The following is a 20,000-nucleotide window of genomic DNA, read 5'->3' as shown; positions in this document are numbered from 1 at the left end:
CTTAAAATAACTTTACTTGAAAAACTAGAAAAGAAGTGCCATTAGTACTGTTTGTCCGTTTTCAGACGCCGTAGCCAGTATACACCTCCTCAAAATACTCAGAATTAATCTAAGATTTAACTCAATAAATCTGTTATAAATGTTTACATTTTTGCAGAGGAGATCTTAGTCCCACATTTTTTACATCACACTAGCATGAAAACATGTTGTCCCTTGTGGAATGACAACAAAGCCTTTGTTGAAGAATCCATACTGTCGACCAATCACAGAAGAAGGGCCGGAACAGCCGGAAAAACCCCTCACCAAAGTCTAAAACAAACCAAAAAACGTTTGTACAAACTCTCTCCGAACTGTTTCAGCTGGGAAGCATGCGAACGCCTTTGGAATGATCCAATTGAGTCACAATGAGATTATTACCACTCAGGAATGGGGGATACCCATCTCCTAAGGATTTGTGGGTAATCTGATTGTACTTCCTCTCGTTCCAAACAATAGATGCTCGTTTGAATTACAGTAAACTTTCTCACGGAGGATCATGTGAATGTTTTGAGAATTTGCTTTGATGGATAAAACAGTATCACAGACCAGGGTTAAAGTGAACAGGTTAATTAACACGGATTAGTATTAATTAACCTTGCATTTGCATTTCTCTGGACCCAAACTGTTTAACTGAAAAGTAACTATAATCCAGGAATTGTTGATTTATCTAAAGCCAAATTAAAGTATTGCTAATCCTCATTACTTCATCCTCACTGTTTAGTGCAGGATAATCTAGGGCCATTCAAAACCCAAATCTGATCTCCTTTTTTTACTAATTGGTCTTTTTAACCAATCAGATCAGCTCAGAACAGGATCTGATGTGAAAAGATCTGATGGGATTGGGTGATTGTGTAAGCAGCCTTTGACATCTGAGTCTGTGTCCCACATCGCACCCTATACCCTATACACTGCACCTATTTTTGACAATTTGGGACGCGTAGATTTTCCAAAACCCTGTGACTAAAACCCTGTGACCAGGCTACCGGAAAACTACATGTCTTTAACTAGCACACGGAGCTGAAATCAACTCAGGAATTTAAAACGTGTTCCTCTGAAATTGTAGTTGTGCTCAGGGCATTCAGGGCTGTGTTTTTAATCTCGTCTGCCTGCGCTGGGCGGCGGTGGCGGCAGGGTGGCCTGGTGGTTAGAGCGTTGAGCCGGTAATCTAAAAGGTTACTGGATTGAATCCCTGAGCTGACAAGGAAAAATCTGTCGTTCTGCCCCTGAAAAAGGCAGTTAACCCACTGTTCCCCTGTAGGCCATCGTTGTAAATAAGAATTTGTTCTTAACTGACTTGTCTAGTTAAATAAAGTTAAAATAAAAAAATAAAAAATGGCACCTTATTCCCTATTTAGTGCACTACTTTTGACCAAGGCCCAAACTAGTGCACTCCATACGGAATGGGGTTCCATTTGGGAAAGCTAGTATTGATCTCTGAGACCTTATTATCTTGATTGCAGGGTGACTAGACCAGCAGCAATGCAGCCACAATACAGATGGCGTATTAACAGGGGAGAGAATCAACCCTAGTTATACACCTCATTATTAACCAGAAATGGGGAATATAGACTATTGGACTTTGCAGTTCAAACCTACACAGTATTATATTTCATTAAGGTCACCCTTGCTGTCAGGACCACTCAAATTAATTACTTCATTATTTTATGCTAAACTTTCAAATGAACGCTACCCCTTCGTTAATGTAGCTGGTGTTGGAGGGAGAGAGGGGTATTGGAGGGAGAGAGGGGTGTTGGAGGGGGAGGGGTATTGGAGGGAGAGAGGGGTGTTGGATGGGTGTTGGAGGGAGAGAGGGGTGTTGAATGGGTGTTGGAGGGGGAGGGGTGTTGAAGGGTTGTTGGAGGGGGAGGGGTGTTGGAGGCGGAGAGGGGTGTTGGAATGATGTTGGAGGGGTTGGGTGTTGGAGGCAGAGAGGGGTGTTGGAGAGGGGTGTTGGAGGGGAGGGGTGGTGGAGGGGAGGGGTGTTGGAGGGGTTGGGTGTTGGAGGCAGAGAGGGGTGTTGGAGGGGTTGGGTGTTGGAGGAGGAGGGGTGTTGGAGGGGAGGGGGTGTGTTGAAGGGTTGTTGGAGGCGGAGAGGGGTGTTTGAGACGGGTGTTGGAGAAGGGTGTTGGAGGGGGAGAGGGGTGGTGGAGGCGGAGAGGGGTGTTGGAGGCAGAGAGGGGTGTTGGAGAGGGGTGTTGGAGGGGGAGAGGGGTGGTGGAGGCGGAGAGGGTTGTTGGAGGGGAGGGGTGTTGGAGGGGAGGGGTGTGTTGGAGGGGGAGAGGAGTGTTGGAGGGGGAGAGGAGTGTTGGAGGGGAGGGGTGTGTTGGAGGGGTGTTGAAGGGTTGTTGGCGGGGAGGGGTGTTGGAGAGTTGTTGGCGGGGAGGGGTGTTGGAGGGGTGTTGATGGGTTGTTGGCGGGGATGGGTGTTGGGGGCGGAGAGGGGTGTTGGAGAGGGGTGTTGGAGGGGGTGTTGGAGTCGGAGAGGGGTGTTGGAGGGGAGAGAGGGGTGTTGAAGGCGAAGAGGGGTGTTGGAGGGGTTGGGTGTTGGAGGGGGTTTGGAGGTGGAGAGGGGTGTTGGAGGCGGAGAGGGGTGTTGGAGGCGGAGAGGGGTGTTGGAGGGGAGAGTGGTGTTGGAGGGGGAGAGTGTTGTTGGATGGGGGGATGAAGGGTTGTTGGAGGAGAGGGGTGTTGAAGGCGGAGCGGTGTTGGAGGGGAGAGGAGTGTTGAAGGGTTGTTGGAGGGGAGGGGTGTTGGAGGGGAGAGGGGTGTTGGACGTAAGAGGGGTGTTGGAGGGGGAGAGGGGTGTTGGAGGGGAGGGGTGTTGGAGGGGGAGAGGGGTGTTGTAGGGGGAGAGGGGTGTTGGAAGGGGGGTGTTGGAGGGAGAGGGGTGTTGGAGGGGAGGGGGGTATTGGAGGGGAGAGGGGTGTTGGAGGGGAGAGGGGTGTTGGAGGGGAGAGGGGTGTTGGAGGGGAGAGGGGTGTTGGAGGGGAGAGGGGTGTTGTAGGGGTGTTGGAGGGGGAGAGGGGTGTTGGAGGGGGAGAGGGGTGTTGGAGGGGGAGAGGGGTACAGGTTTTGCCTCAGGACCTTTAAACTTCAGACATAACTCCTTAAGAGTAGTCTGGGACTAGACCTCTTAACTAGAGTCATTTAGCCCCAGACACCCAGGCCTTTCTGTAAACCTTAATTAGGCATGGCCTGCTTTAATTTGAGGATTGTAAAGGTTCTGCTAGAGGCCTAAGGGGACCAAGGACAGAGTAGAAGTTAGTGTGCCCTCCAAAATTCAGTTAACTACTTGTCGTGACGTGACTATCATTAATGTGATGCCTGCTATTTATCTAACAATTACCTAGTAAGTTTTAATATTAGTCGATTAAATTATTAATGTGACAATTAACTAATTAGCAATTTGGGGCACCACGGCAACAGTTGTTTACCGAATTACTATCTCCCGACTTGAACTCTAAAGATCTATAAATATCTCTTACATTAATAACTGTCAATCATCAATAACAGTCAATTATTAATTATTACCACATCAGTCTCATTTGGAACGTCGCAATATTCCTGGATCTGCAAGAACCTTAATGTTGAATCAGCGATACTCAAATTGGCTTAATTATGTATTTACTAACTAACTAAATAATCACACAGAAAAACATAAACATACACACATGGTATAGGTTATTGATTACTAACATAATGCAATGAAAACAAGTCCCTAGTGGACTAACAAAAACATGACTGTTTTTGAGGGAGAGGGAGAGACAAACAGATTTCACTACCATTCAAAAGTTTGGGGTCACTTAGAAATGTCCTTGTTTTTGAAAGAAAAGCAAAAAATGTGTCCATTAAAATAACATCAAATTGATCCAAAGTACAGTGTAAACATTTTTAATGTTGTAAATGACTATTGTAGCTGGAAACGGCTATTTTTTATGGAATATCTACATACGTGTACAGAGGCTCATTATCAGCAACAGCCATTTGAAACTATGCTCACCCTAACAACCGCTCATTCAGATTAGAAATGCAACATATTTACGCTTAGATGTCTTTCTCTGTCGTCTCTCTGTTGAAACCACTCGATCCGCCTATGGAGAGTATTTCGATGTCTCTACAGTAGTTGTCCTTCTTAGTTGTAGGCCTCTTTGTCTTGGAGTGTTCTTAGAATGGATACTTCAGGTGTCCCACACGGTGGTGAGAGGGATCTGCTCTTCAATCTCAAATTGTCCAAGACTACTTTACATACCCAGCTGTAGACTGTGAATGTTTGGTCAAGTCTTTAACCTTATTCAATCATTGAGAGTTTCAAAGGGTTTTGCTATTTTCTGTTCTTGTAGTTTGAACCATTTCAACTTTTGAACCACGTCCTCACGTTCTCTGGTCTGTGTTTAAATTCTCAGCAAGTCTTATCTAAGCTCTGTGGCCTGAAAGGCGATTCCATCATGTTGACATGAACACTGAGCTCACTTTGGCGTAGGTTTGCAAGAAAAAACATTCTTATTTAGAAGACTAAAATCACATTGCTATTTTTTCAAAAATAGTTTCATATTTAATCATATACGTTTTACAACATTTAGAAGTACTGTACGTGGGGTGGCAGTAAACCTATTGGATAGAGCGTTCGGTTGTTGGATCGAATACCTGAGCTGACAAGGTAAAAAAATCTGTTGTTCTGCCCCTGAACAAGGAGGTAATCCCCGGTAGGCAGAATTTGTTCTTTTTATTTGTTCTTATTAACCGACTTGCCTAGTAACATGTAAAATACAAAAATAAAACGTTTTTGATAGTGAAAGCTCTTAAAGTTAGAATGTTACCGTTATAACGTCTTTCCAATCATTTTAATGACATCACAAAATAGACCCATATTCCATCTGTCATCATTCCCAACTTTCGGATGTTGAAATATATTGTCCCAATGGTCATTGTTTGATGTTGAATTCTTTGGGGCAAGAGTCTATCTGTAACTACTACTACTACAGCTCTCAGGGAGATTTCCTACAGATCTCAGGGAGGTTTCCTACAGATCTCAGGGAGGTTTCCTACAGCTCTCAGGGAGGTTTCCTACAGCTCTCAGGGAGGTTTCCTACAGCTCTGAGAGGTTTCCTACAGCTCTGAGAGGTTTTTCTACAGCTCTCAGGGAGGTTTCCTACAGCTCTCAGGGAGGTTTCCTACAGCTCTGAGAGGTTTCCTACAGCTCTGAGAGGTTTCCTACAGCTCTGAGAGGTTTCCAACAGCTCTCAGGGAGGTTTCCAACAGCTCTCAGGGAGGTTTCCTACAGCTCTCAGGGAGGTTTCCTACAGATCTCAGGGAGATTTCCTACAGCTCTCAGGGAGGTTTCCTACAGATCTCAGGGAGGTTTCCTACAGCTCCCAGGGAGGTTTCCTACAGCTCTCAGGGAGGTTTCCTACAGCTATCAGGGAGGTTTCCTACAGCTCTGAGAGGTTTCCTACAGCTCTGAGAGGTTTCCAACAGCTCTCAGGGAGGTTTTCAACAGCTCTCAGGGAGGTTTCTAGGGAATATGGAGTCTTTGGGGTGCGGCCTTAACCTCTTAATTTAAAGTTTGAGGTAATTCCATTGCACAAAGCTGCCAGATCAATGTCCAATGAAATTGCTGTTTTGTTGCATTGTCAACTAACTTGAATTCAATTTCAAATCAACCAAACATGGAAAAACTTCAGTCGATGTCTGGTTCAAACCTAAGTTGAAACAAGACAATTACATACATTGATGAGTTATTTCAAATGCGATTGAAACAGAAACCAACGTTGATACAACGTTAATTGCATTGATCGGGAGTGGATGAATAACATAGAAACAACATTTACACAACATAAACTGATCCATTCGACCTTCTGTTTTCTCCCTAAGCTGATTGACTTATTTTGAATTGAGTCGGCCATCTGTCTACTATGGTCTAGTATTCTCAAACAACATTCGATAGTCTTCAGACATATTATAGCGCTTCTCTTCAGTATCTTCTGTCCTATTGGGGCTTGAGATGAGACACAGGGCTTAGCTGGTCCGGCTGTCCTCTGTTGTGGTGATAGAGGGGGAAAAAGCTTACCCCTCCTGGGGTGTGTTTTATGTTTCTCCACTCTGTCTCTGTCAGCATTAAAAGGGTTGCTGTCAATTCTGTTTTTTTTTGTCTGTTTTTAAGCTGAGATGTGGTTGTGGCCTTTACTGTCCTCTTTGAAACCTTTTCGAACTAACTTTTTGGGATGACATGTCTGTTTTTTTTACATATACTTGTACCACGACGTAGTTGAATACTGAATTCTAATTGGCTGAAAGGGCATTCTAGAGTGTGCGTTAATTGCAGATATACAGACTGTTGGAAAAGATTATTGGACACCTCTGAAGTAGTTTCACAAACAGTTGGAATAGATCCATTAAACTTCAATAAATAAGTCAATAACAGTTTGCTGTTATTTTCTCTTTCAGCTCCGATGTGTGGCGGTCAGCTGAGAGGCCCTAACGGCATCATCACATCACCAAACTACCCTGTCCAGTATGACAACAATGCTAACTGCACCTGGGTCATCATCGCTACAGACACCACCAAGGTATGGTCTCACATTGCTAGTGCTATACGCTAATACTGAAAATGCTTTGCTAATGTTGCTATGCTATAATATCCTCATACATTAATATGTACAGTACAGAACTGACATGCTAATATGCTAAATGGTAATATTGACTACTTCATGTTAATGTGGCTATGCTATGCTAATATTCACAACAGTCTGACATTAAAATATGATAATGCTATATGCAAACATTGGATACTTAATGATAATGCTATGCTAGCTACGCTAATTCTTACTACTGTTTATGTTAACTACCCTACTTGTTTGCTTATCACAACTAAGCTAAATGCTAGTTGTGCTATCAAAACCTGTTAAGATCATATGGTTTATTTGAAATGTACGGCACTTGGAATCAATAATGTGTCTTCAAACCATCCCTTTAATATGTCTCTAAACCATCCCTTTAATATGTCTCCAAACCATCCCTTTAATATGTCTCCAAACCATCCCTTTAATATGTCTCCAAACCATCCCTTTAATATGTCTCCAAACCACACCTTTAATATGTCTCCAAACCATCCCTTTAATATGTCTCCAAACCATCCCGTTAATATGTCTCCAAACCATCCCTTTAATATGTCTCCAAACCATCCCTTTAATATGTCTCCAAACCATCCCTTTAATATGTATCCAAACCATCCCTTTAATATGTATCCAAACCATCCCTTTAATATGTATCCAAACCATCCCTTTAATATGTCTCCATTAATATGTCTCCATCCCTTTAATATGTCTCCAAACCATCCCTTTAATATGTCTCCATCCCTTTAATATGTCTCCATCCCTTTAATATGTCTCCAAACCATCCCTTTAATATGTCTCCATCCCTTTAATATGTATCCAAACCATCCCTTTAATATGTCTCAAAACCATCCCTTTAATATGTATCCAAACCATCCCTTTAATATGTATCCAAACCATCCCTTTAATATGTCTCCATCCCTTTAATATGTCTCCAAACCATCCCTTTAATATGTCTCCATCCCTTTAATATGTCTCCAAACCATCCCTTTAATATGTCTCCATCCCTTTAATATGTATCCAAACCATCCCTTTAATATGTCTCAAAACCATCCCTTTAATATGTCTCCAAACCATCCCTTTAATATGTATCCAAACCATCCCTTTAATATGTCTCCAAACCATCCCTTTAATATGTCTCCAAACCATCCCTTTAATATGTCTCCAAACCATCCCTATAATATGTCTCCAAACTATCCCTTTAATATGTCTCCAAACCATCCCTTTAATATGTCTCCAAACCATCCCTTTAATATGTCTCCAAACCATCCCTTTAATATGTCTCCAAACCATCCCTTTAATATGTCTCCAAACCATCCCTATAATATGTCTCCAAACCATCCCTTTAATATGTCTCCAAACCATCCCTTTAATATGTCTCCAAACCATCCCTTTAATATGTCTCTAAACCATCCCTTTAATATGTATCCAAACCATCCCTATAATATGTATCCAAACCATCCCTATAATATGTCTCCAAACCATCCCTTTAATATGTCTCCAAACCATCCCTTTAATATGTCTCCAAACCATCCCTTTAATATGTCTCCAAACCATCCCTTTAATATGTCTCTAAACCATCCCTTTAATATGTCTCCAAACCATCCCTTTAATATGTCTCTAAACCATCCCTTTAATATGTCTCCAAACCATCCCTTTAATATGTCTCTAAACCATCCCTTTAATATGTCTCTAAACCATCCCTTTAATATGTCTCCAAACCATCCTTTTAATATGTCTCTAAACCATCCCCTTAATATGTCTCCATCCCTTTAATATGTCTCTAAACCACCCCTTTAATATGTCTCCAAACCATCCCTTTAATATGTATCCAAACCATCCCTTTAATATGTCTCTAAACCATCCCTTTAATATGTCTCCAAACCATCCCTTTAATATGTCTCCAAACCATCCCTTTAATATGTCTCCAAACCATCCCTTTAATATGTCTCCAAACCATCCCTATAATATGTCTCTAAACCATCCCTTTAATATGTCTCCATCCCTATAATATGTCTCCAAACCATCCCTTTAATATGTTTCTAAACCATCCCTTTAATATGCCTCTAAACCATCCCTATAATATGTCTCTAAACCATCCCTTTAATATGTCTCCATCCCTATAATATGTCTCCAAACCATCCCTTTAATATGTCTCCAAACCATCCCTTTAATATGTCTCCAAACCATCCCTTTAATATGTCTCCAAACCATCCCTTTAATATGTCTCCAAACCATCCCTATAATATGTCTCTAAACCATCCCTTTAATATGTCTCTAAACCATCCCTTTAATATGTCTCCATCCCTATAATATGTCTCCAAACCATCCCTTTAATATGTCTCCAAACCATCCCTTTAATATGTCTCCAAACCATCCCTTTAATATGTCTCCATCCCTTTAATATGTCTCCGACATTTATTGGATAGTTCAAACTTTTTTAACAAATCACAAACTGAAAAATTGGGCGTGCAAAATTAGTCAACCCCCTTAAGTTAATAATTTTGCACGCCCAATTTTTCAGTTTTTGATTTGTTAAAAAAGTTTGAAATATCCAATAAATGTCGTTCCACTTCATGATTGTGTCCCACTTGTTGTTGATTCTTCACAAAAAAATACAGTTTTATATCTTTATGTTTGAAGCCTGAAATGTGGCAAAAGGTCGCAAAGTTCAAGGGGGCCGAATACTTTCGCAAGGCACTGTGTATACATATTGATCATACAGAAGCTTCAATTCATTCTTTGAACAGCTATTGCATGTGGCCCAGGAACCACTGACTCACTGCATTGTGGTAACTCTTAACCGGTTAGGACATGTCATGAGGTAAACTTGGTGGGAATATTATGACAAAATATTTTATTTTTAAACATAACAGTATGAGTAAAATGTCTCTCTCGTCAGCACTTACGACAAATTGTCTACTCTGAGACGCTTTGTGGATACGGCCACAGACCTGCTTTTCCTGTTAGGCGATACGTGTAACAATACACAGAGAGTTAGCACTGTGGCTGTAGTGGACTAGTCAGATGCAATGTCCTGCAAAGGAGTTGGTACAATGCCCTGCAAAGGAGTTGGTAAAATGCTCTGCAAAGGAGTTGGTACAATGCCCTGCAAAGGAGTTGGTACAATGTCCTGGAGAAAAGCTGGAGAAGGAGGAGAGAGGGACGAGAGGATGGAGGGTGAAGGAGGAGAGGGAGGAGGAGGTAGGAGGAGAGGGAGGGAGGGAGGGAGGGAGGGAGGGAGGGAGGGAGGGAGGGAGGGAGGGAGGGAGGGAGGGAGGGAGGGAGGGAGGGAGGGAGGGAGGGAGGAGGGAGGAGGAGGGAGAAGGAGGAGAGGGAGGAGAAGAGGGAGGGAGGAGGAGAAAGAGGGAGGAGAGGGAGGGAGGAGGAGGTAGGAGAGGGAGGAGGAGAGGGAGGGAGGAGAGGGAGGGAGGAGGAGGTAGGAGGAGAGGGTGGGAGGAGAGGGAGGGAGGAGGTAGGAGGAGAGGGAGGGAGGGAGGGAGGAGGTAGGAGGAGAGGGAGGGAGGGAGGGAGGAGAGGGAGGGTGGAGAAGGAGGGAGGAGGAGGTAGGAGGAGAGGGTGACTCACACTAAACGTGACACGTGCACACATACAGTAGACACACACACCCTTGGGCACACTCCACTGGGCTCTGGGCAGAGTCACAGGGTTTGAGCCAGACAGTGGTACTTTAGCCTGTCTCTCGCTCTGCGTCCTGACCAGATGAAGACGGAGCGAATATGTTGTTTCTCTGTAGAGACTAAAGATAGTGTTCTAATTCTGCCTGGCACTGTTTACCTCCAAACCACATTGCACCACACACACACACACACACACACACACACACACACACACACACACACACACACACACACACACACACACACACACACACACACACACACACACACACACACACACACACACACACACACACACACACACCCCGAACCACTCTGTCACGCCTCCACATGCAGTCGGAGGAAACATTACTGTAGGTCAGAGAGGAGTCTGAATGTGCATCCAAAATATAAATCTATACCCATTGTAGGGCACGACATTTGACCATGGCCCATAAGGTCCCTGGACCAAAGCAGTGCATTATGTAGGGAATAGTGGCTATTTAGGACTCAGATCTGAGATAGGGGCCATTTAGGACTCAGGTCTGAGATAGGGGCCTTTTAGGACTCAGGTCTGAGATAGGGGCCATTTAGGACTAAACCTGAGATAGGGGCCATTCAGGACTCAGTTCTGAGTAAGGGGCCATTTATATAAATTCACTGAAAACCCACACTAACATTATTATTATTATTATGAACAGTATTGACTTTCCATAATTTTGGCCAGCTAATAACCTAACCACCAATCTATCAACATTCTGGACTAAATGTTCAAATTATGCTGCTGCAGGATTATTTTCTGTGACAATAATGGTGAATTTAAATCCTAAACCTGTATGTTTGTTTGTAGGATGAAACTGCATTTTATCTGGTGATCTGACCCACAACAGCCTTCTCTCTCTCTCTCTCCTTCTCTCTCTCTCTCTCTCCCTCTCTCTCTCTCTGTGTCTCTCTCTGTCTCTCTCTCTCTCTTCTCTCTCTCTCTCTCTCTCTCTCTCTCTCTGTGTCTCTCTCTCTCTCTCTATCTCTCTCTCTCTCTCTCTCTCTCTCTCTCTCTCTCTCTCTCTCTCTCTCTGTGTCTCTCTGTCTCTCTCTCTCTCTCTCTCTCTCTCTCTCTCTCTCTGTGTCTCTCTCTCTCTGTGTCTCTCTCTCTCTCTCTCTCTCTGTCTCTCTGTCTCTCTCTCTCTCTGTCTCTCTCTCTCTCTCTCTCTCTCTCTCTCTCTCTCTCTCTCTCTCTCTCTCTCTCTCTCTCTCTCTCTCTCTCTCTCTCTCTCTCTCTGTCTCTCTCTCTCTCTCTCTCTGTCTCTCTCTCTCTCTCTCTCTCTCTCTCTCTCTCTCTCTGTGTCTCTCTCTCTCTCTGTGTCTCTCTCTCTCTCTCTCTGTCTCTCTCTGTCTCTCTCTCTCTCTGTCTCACTCTCTCTCTCTCTCTCTCTCTCTCTCTCTCTCTCTCTCTCTCTCTCTCTCTCTCTCTCTCTCTCTCTCTCTCTCTCTCTGTGTCTCTCTCTCTCTCTCTCTGTCTCTCTCTCTCTCTCTCTCTCTCTCTCTGTGTCTCTCTCTCTCTCTCTCTCTCTCTCTCTCTCTCTCTGTGTCTCTCTCTCTCTGTGTCTCTCTCTCTCTCTCTCTCTGTCTCTCTGTCTCTCTCTCTCTCTCTGTCTCTCTCTCTCTCTCTCTCTCTCTCTCTCTCTCTCTCTCTCTCTCTCTCCATCATTCTCCCTCCCCCGGGGGGCATAATAATGAGGTAGAAAAGTGAATGCACCCTTACATGTACTCAGTCTCGTGATGGATATGTTCACCTTGTGACGCTGTCCTATCCTCCCCAGTCACTTACTCAGTAAGTCTCTGGAAATGGTCCACACTTGGATTGAATGGAGTTATTGACTCCCCATGCTGATTCTGAGGGTTAGCTGTGTCTCAAATCACACCAGGGATTATCGTCTAGATTCAGCTGAGGGCCGATTATTTTGTGAGCAGATGGTCAGTGGGCCGAAACATCATTAAAAATAATTTGTAGACTGCAGGCACTCAGAAGCCCAAACATATATATAATATTTCAATCAAACATAATAATTACGATCACATATCTCTCTATTTTACGTGGGAATATTTGAGAACAGATTTCCAAAATTAAAATTACTTGGAACTGATTGGCTGACAATGATTTTCCTCAACAATTAAAATTCATTAAAAAATAAAACATTTATAAAAATGTGTATATCACAACTAAATCCACATAAAGCTACGAAAAATAACATTCTGTCAGAAAACTTAGGTAAAGTAAAATGGGTTGCCAGTTTAGGGAAGCCTGCCTTATTGTATATAGTGTATAGTAGTATACACTCATTCTGACCGTAGCTCTATGTGGATCTAGTAGTGGACTATAAAGGGAATATGGTTTCATTTGGGATGTAGAGGAAGGGAGGTATAGAGGGTTAGAGGAATAGAGGGAGGGAATGACAGAGGAACGGAGGTATAGAGGGTTAGAGGAATAGAGGGAGGGAATGACAGAGGAATGGAGGGATAGAGGGTTAGAGGAATAGAGGGATGGAATGACAGAGGAACGGAGGGAATGACAGAGGAACGGAGGGATAGAGGGTTAGAGGAATAGAGGGAGGGAATGACAGAAGAACGGAGGGATAGAGGGTTAGAGGAATAGAGGGAGGGAATGACAGAGGTACGGAGGGATAGAGGGTTAGAGGAATAGAGGGAGGGAATGACAGAGGAACGGAGGGATAGAGGGTTAGAGGAATAGAGGGATGGAATGACAGAAGAACGGAGGGATAGAGGGAGGTATGGATGAAGGGATGGAGGGATAGAGGGAGGGATGGATGAAGGGATGGAGGGATAGAGGGATGGAATGACAGAAGAACGGAGGGATAGAGGGAGGTATGGATGAAGGGATGGAGGGATAGAGGGAGGTATGGATGAAGGGATGGAGGGATAGAGGGAGGGATGGATGAAGGGATGGAGGGATAGAGGGATGGAATGACAGAGGAACGGAGGGATAGAGGGAGGTATGGATGAAGGGATGGAGGGATAGATGGAGGTTTGGATGAAGTGATGGAGGGATGACAGAGAGGGGGGGAAAGTAATAGACTGGATGACATATTTGTGGAACCAGCTAATCCTTCATATTTTGTTCTGTTATTTTGGTAACCCCATTCTGACATTGTCTTCTCTGTTGCCTAGGTGATAAAAGTGACCTTTGAGGACTTTGACCTGGAGCGTGGTTATGATACGTTGACGGTTGGAGACGGAGCTGCGGTCGGAGACCAGAAGACCGTCTTTCACGTGTGAGTACCTTCAGCCTCTCTGTCATCTCTGATACTTGTCTTATTCATTTCTTTCTTTGTCATTTCTTTTCTCACATTTTTCAATTTGTTCTTGTGAGTTCACCTGCCCTCCCTCCATTTGTCTCGCTTCCCACCCACCTCCCTCTCTGTCTTTCTCAATCACCCAGCCAGCCAGCCACCCACCCTCTCTCTCTCTCTCTCCCTCTCTCTCTCTCTCTCACTCCCTCTCTCTCTCTCTCTCTCTCTCTCTCTCTCTCTCTCTCTCTCTCTCTCTCTCTCTCTCTCTCTCTCTCTCTCTCTCTCTCTCTCTCTCACTCCCTCTCTCTCTCTCTCTCTCTCTCTCTCCCTCTCTCTCTCTCTCTCTCTCTCTCTCTCTCTCTCTCTCTCTCTCTCTCTCTCTCTCTCTCTCTCTCTCTCTCTCTCTCTCACTCCCTCTCTCTCTCTCACTCCCTCTCTCTCTCTCTCACTCCCTCTCTCTCTCTCTCTCTCAATTCCATGAAACTCTCTCTTGCCATCTATCCTACCTTCCCTCTTTCTCTCCCTCCTTCCCCACACTCCATCATCCCTCTTTTTCCTCTCCATCCCTCTATTTCTGCCCATTTCATCACGTCACGGAAAAGTAGTGTATGAAAGATAGATTCACTGCCACTTTGACAATCACTGCTCCCCTCAATGTTAAAACAAGATCACGGCCATTCGCCGTGCCGCATCGCGTTGCATATTGATGCTTCCTAATGGAGTTTGCAGCACCAGATGCTCAGTAATGTTTCACTTCACTTGTTGCTATTAATTGTGCTGAAAATGTATGGTCTTAATAAAGTTTTATTGATTAATTTGCATGTATGCTGCTTCTGGTGGTTGTGGGAGGGGGAGAGAGGGTGGGAGAGAGTGGGAGAAAGGGAGGGAGAGAGGGAGGAGAGAGGGGGAGAGAGGGTGTGAGAGAGTGGGAGAAAGGGAGGGAGAGAGGGGGAGAGAGGGAGGAGAGAATAGGGAAGGGGGGGGTGAGTGAGGGGGAGAGACAGAGGAGAGAGGGGAAAGAGAGGCAGGAGAGAGGGAGGAGATAGGGAGGGGAGAGAGAGGAGGAGAGAGGAGGAGAGAGGGAGTAGAGAATGGGGAAGAGGGGGGATGAGTGAGGGGGAGAGACAGAGGAGAGAGGGGAAAGAGAGGCAGGAGAGAGGGAGGAGATAGGGAGGGGAGAGAGGGAGGAGAGAGGGAGTAGAGAATGGGGAAGAGAGGGGGATGAGTGAGGGGGAGAGACAGAGGAGAGAGGGGAAAGAGAGGCAGGAGAGAGGGAGGGGAGAGAGGGAGGGAGAGGGGGAGGAGAGAGCGGGAGAGAGGGGGAGAGAGGGAGTAGATAATGGGGAAGAGGGGGGGATGAGTGAGGGGGAGAGACAGAGGAGAGAGGGGAAAGAGAGGCAGGAGAGAGGGAGGAGATAGGGAGGGGAGAGAGGGGGAGAGAGGGAGGAGAAAGGGGGATTGAATGAGGGATGCCTTTGGATTAGGCGTGCTCTCACACTCAAAAGTTACAGCTGAAACACACACAAATACAAAAACATCTTCCCCCTGTCTCCTGCAGCCTATCAGGGACCACTACTCCAGACCTGGTGGTCAGCACCAGTCATCAGATGTGGCTCAACTTCAAGACTGACGACACCAGTGGCTCTCAGGGCTTCAAGGTGTCTTATGGAGGTGAGCTGATGAAGGTGATGATGATGATGATGATGGGTGTCTTATGGAGGTGAGCTGATGAAGGTGTGACTGTGTGTGTGTAGACTGTGTGTATTTGTGGTCTGAGGTTTTCTCTCTGCTCCCCACAGATATACTATCATCTGCACTTATAACACACCCACACCCACACCCATCCACACCCATCCACACACCCACACCCATCCACACACCCATCCACACACCCATCCACACACCCATCCATACACCCATCCACACACCCACACCCACACCCATCCACACACCCATCCACACACCCACACCCACACCCACACCCACACCCATCCACACACCCATCCACACACCCACACCCACACCCACCCACACACCCACACCCACACCCACACCCATCCACACACCCACACCCATACCCATCCACACACCCATCCACACACCCACACCCACACCCACACCCATCCACACACCCACACCCACACCCACACCCACACCCACACCCACACCCACACCCATCCACACACCCACACCCACACCCATCCACACACCCATCCACACACCCACACCCACCCACACCCACACCCATCCACACACCCACACCCACACCCATCCACACACCCACACCCACACCCACACCCATCCACACACCCATCCACACACCCACACCCACACCCACACCCATCCACACACCCACACCCATCCACACACCCACACCCATCCACACACCCATCCACACACCCACACCCATCCACACACCCATCCACACACCCATCCATACACCCATCCACACACCCACACACCCACACCCATCCACACACCCACACCCATCCACACACCCATCCACACACCCATCCACACACCCACATCCATCCACACACCCATCCACACACCCATCCACACACCCATCCATTACATTTTTACATTACATTTAAGTCATTTAGCAGACGCTCTTATCCAGAGCGACTTACAACCACACACCCATCCACACACCCATCCACACACCCACACCCATCCACACACCCACACCCATCCACACACCCATCCACACACCCACACCCATCCACACACCCATCCACACACCCACACCCATCCACACACCCATCCACACACACACAGTTGGGGACGTATCAGAATAGTTGGGTAACATAGATACAATGTTTTATTTCCATTATATGCTTGTGAGTTACTTCTCATTTAGAATGTATCTCGTTGTACTATAGTGGTGGCCATTTGCAGTTATCCTTTCTCTGTCCTGGGTTCAGTTACTTCTCATTTAGAATGTATCTTGCTGTACTATAGTGGGGGCCATTTGCAGTTATCCTTTCTCTGTCCTGGGTTCAGTTACTTGGACCGCAGAGAGGAGAGGCCAAGCTTGTCTTCATATGTAAACATATCTTTTAAACCATGTGAAGGGATGATTGAGGGGGAACCAATTATCTATTGGCTCCACAAAGTCTGTGTGCCAGTCACTGTGTGTGTGCCAGTCACTGTGTGTGTGCCAGTCACTGTCTGTGTGCCAGTCACTGTGTGTGTGCCAGGCACTGTGTCTCTGTGATCTAGTCCAGGAGGTGTGTATTTGATATATGCCTGTTGATGAGGTTTTGTTTATGGTCCTGAGTGGTACCAAGAGCGAGATAAGAACATAGTTTAGGAGACAAAGCTGAACGATAATTTATAGCCAATGCTGTCTGGCTATGTGTGTCTTTGCTATAAAGGATCTCAGTTGCAATGTGTAAGGGACTCTCAGAGAATTCGTTTATAGACATTGAATTGATCTGAGAGTCACAGGGTTGTGATGGAGCTCATATAATTAAAGATGGACTTTATGATAACTCTGACTTGTGTGGTGGTTTGCTCTCATGATTTGGTAAATACAGGACATTTCCACTCAGTCATTGTTAATTATTCTTTGAGAAGCTATTTTTGTTTATTTTTGACCATTTTAATTGAAAACAATCACAGTAAAAGTTGCTGTTACACAAACACATTGATCTGGTACTTCCTGTATATACTTCCTGAATATACTTCCTGTATATACTTCCTGTATATACCTCCTGTATATACTTCCTGTATATACTTCCTGTATATACTTCCTGTATATAGCTCCACGTTGATCTGGTACTGGTACTCCCTGTATATAGCTCCACATTGATCTGGTACTTCCTGTATATAGCTCCACATTGATCTGGTACTGGTACTGCCTGTATATAGCCCCACATTGATCTGGTACTTCCTGTATATAGCTCCACATTGATCTGGTACTTCCTGTATATAGCTCCACATTGATCTGGTACTGGTACTCCCTGTATATAGCTCCACATTGATCTGGTACTCCCTGTATATAGCTCCACATTGATCTGGTACTCCCTGTATATAGCTCCACATTGATCTGATACTTCCTGTATATAGCTCCACATTGATCTGGTACTCCCTGTATATAGCTCCACATTGATCTGGTACTTCCTGTATATAGCTCCACATTGATCTGGTACTTCCTGTATATAGCTCCACATTGATCTGGTACTTCCTGTATATAGCTCCACATTGATCTGGTACTTCCTGTATATAGCTCCACATTGATCTGGTACTCCCTGTATATAGCTCCACATTGATCTGGTACTGATACTTCCTGTATACAGTGGGGCACAAAAGTATTTAGTCAGCCACCAATTGTGCAAGTTCTCCCACTTAAAAAGATGAGAGAGGCCTGTAATTTTCATCATAGGTACACTTCAACCATGACAGACAAAATGAATGAATTTATTTGCAAAATATGGTGGAAAATAAGTATTTGGTCAATAACAAAAGTTTATCTCAATACTTTGTTATATACCCTTTGTTGGCAATGACAAGAGGTCAAACGTTTTCTGTAGGTCTTCACAAGGTTTTCACACACTGTTGGTGGTATTTTGGCCCATTCCTCCATGCAGATCTCCTCTAGAGCAGTGATGTTTTGGGGCTGTTGCTGGGCAACATGGACTTTCAACTCCCTCCAAATATTTTCTATGGGGTTGAGATCTGGAGACTGGCTAGGCCACTCCAGGACCTTGAAATGCTTCTTACGAAGCCACTTCTTTGTTACCCAGGTGGTGTGTTTGGGATCATTGTCATGCTGAAAGACCCAGCCACATTTAATCTTCAATGCCCTTGCTGATGGAAGGAGGTTTTCACTCAAAATCTCACAATACATGGCCCCATTCATTCTTTCCTTTACACGGATCAGTCGTCCTGGTCCCTTTGCAGAAAAACAGCCCTAAAGCATGATGTTTCCACCCCCATACTTCACAGTAGGTATGGTGTTCTTTGGATGCAACTCAGCATTCTTTGTACTCCAAACACAATGAGTTGAGTTTAACAAAAAGTTATATTTTGGTTTCATCTGACCATATGACATTCTCCCAATCTTCTTCTGGATCATCCAAATGTTCTCTAGCAAACTTCAGACGGGCCTGGACATGTACTGGCTTAAGCAGGGGGACACGTCTGGCACAGCAGGATTTGAGTCCCTGGCGGCGTAGTGTGTTACGGATGGTAGGCTTTGTTACTTTGGTCCCAGCTCTCTGCAGGTCATTCACTAGGTCCCCCCGTGTGGTTCTGGGATTTTTGCTCACCGTTCTTGTGATTATTTTGACCCCACAGGGTGAGATCTTGCGTGGAGCCCCAGATCGAGGGAGAATATCAGTGGTCTTGTATGTCTTCCATTTCATAATAATTGCTCCCACAGTTGATTTCTTCAAACCAAGCTGCTTACCTATTGCAGATTCAGTCTTCCCAGCCTGGTGCAGGTCTACAATTTAGTTTCTGTGGTCCTTTGACAGCTCTTTGGTCTTCGCCATAGTGGAGTTTGGAGTGTGACTGTTTGAGGTTGTGGAAAGGTGTCTTTTATACTGATAACAAGTTCAAACAGGTGCCATTAATACAGGTAACGAATGGAGGACGACAGAGGAGCAGGTCTGTGAGAGCCAGAAATCTTGCTTGTTTGTAGGTGACCAAATACTTATTTGCCACCTGCTCCAGCAGGTATATTTCAGCAGTAACAGGGTGAGGGATGGTACTCTACCTCAGCAGTAACAGGGTGAGGGATGGTACTCTACCTCAGCAGTAACAGGGTGAGGGATGGTACTCTACCTCAGCAGTAACAGGGTGAGGGATGGTACTCTACCTCAGCAGTAACAGGGTGAGGGATGGTACTCTACCTCAGCAGTAACAGGGTGAGGGATGGTACTCTACCTCAGCAGTAACAGGGTGAGGGATGGTACTCTACCTCAGCAGTAACAGGGTGAGGTGGGGGATGTTAGTCTACCTCTGCAGTAACAGCGTGAGGTGGGGGGGATGTTAGTCTACCTCTGCAGTAACAGGGTGAGGTGGGGGATGTTAGTCTACCTCAGCAGTAACAGGGTGAGGTGGGGGATGGTAGTCTACCTCTGCAGTAATAGGGTGAGGTGGGGGGATGGTAGTCTACCTCAGCAGTAACAGGGTGGGGGATGGTAGTCTACCTCTGCAGTAACAGGGTGAGGTGGGGGGATGGTAGTCTACCTCAGCAGTAACAGGGTGAGGTGGGGGGATGGTAGTCTACCTCTGCAGTAACAGGGTGAGGTGGGGGGATGGTAGTCTACCTCTGCAGTAACAGGGTGAGGTGGGGGGGATGGTAGTCTACCTCAGCAGTAACAGGGTGAGGTGGGGGATGGTAGTCTACCTCAGCAGTAACAGGGTGAGGTGGGGGATGGTAGTCTACCTCAGCAGTAACAGGGTGAGGTGGG

General features: G+C 45.5%; 1 protein-coding gene across 1 annotated transcript in view; it reads left to right on the top strand.

Annotated features, from left to right (window-relative positions):
• The window catches only part of LOC124042645 (CUB and sushi domain-containing protein 1-like), an 842,040-nt gene that overhangs the window by 416,621 nt on the left and 405,419 nt on the right, over positions 1-20,000 (top strand). The window contains 3 exon segments of the mRNA XM_046360721.1: positions 6,484-6,605; positions 13,457-13,560; positions 15,137-15,249. Coding sequence (XP_046216677.1) covers positions 6,484-6,605; positions 13,457-13,560; positions 15,137-15,249 — 339 coding nt within the window.

This window comes from Oncorhynchus gorbuscha, linkage group LG09, assembly GCF_021184085.1.
Source record: "Oncorhynchus gorbuscha isolate QuinsamMale2020 ecotype Even-year linkage group LG09, OgorEven_v1.0, whole genome shotgun sequence".
Classification (NCBI taxonomy): domain Eukaryota; kingdom Metazoa; phylum Chordata; class Actinopteri; order Salmoniformes; family Salmonidae; genus Oncorhynchus; species Oncorhynchus gorbuscha.
Note: the sequence above shows the minus strand (reverse complement) of the source record. Positions and strands in the feature narration are given on the sequence as shown.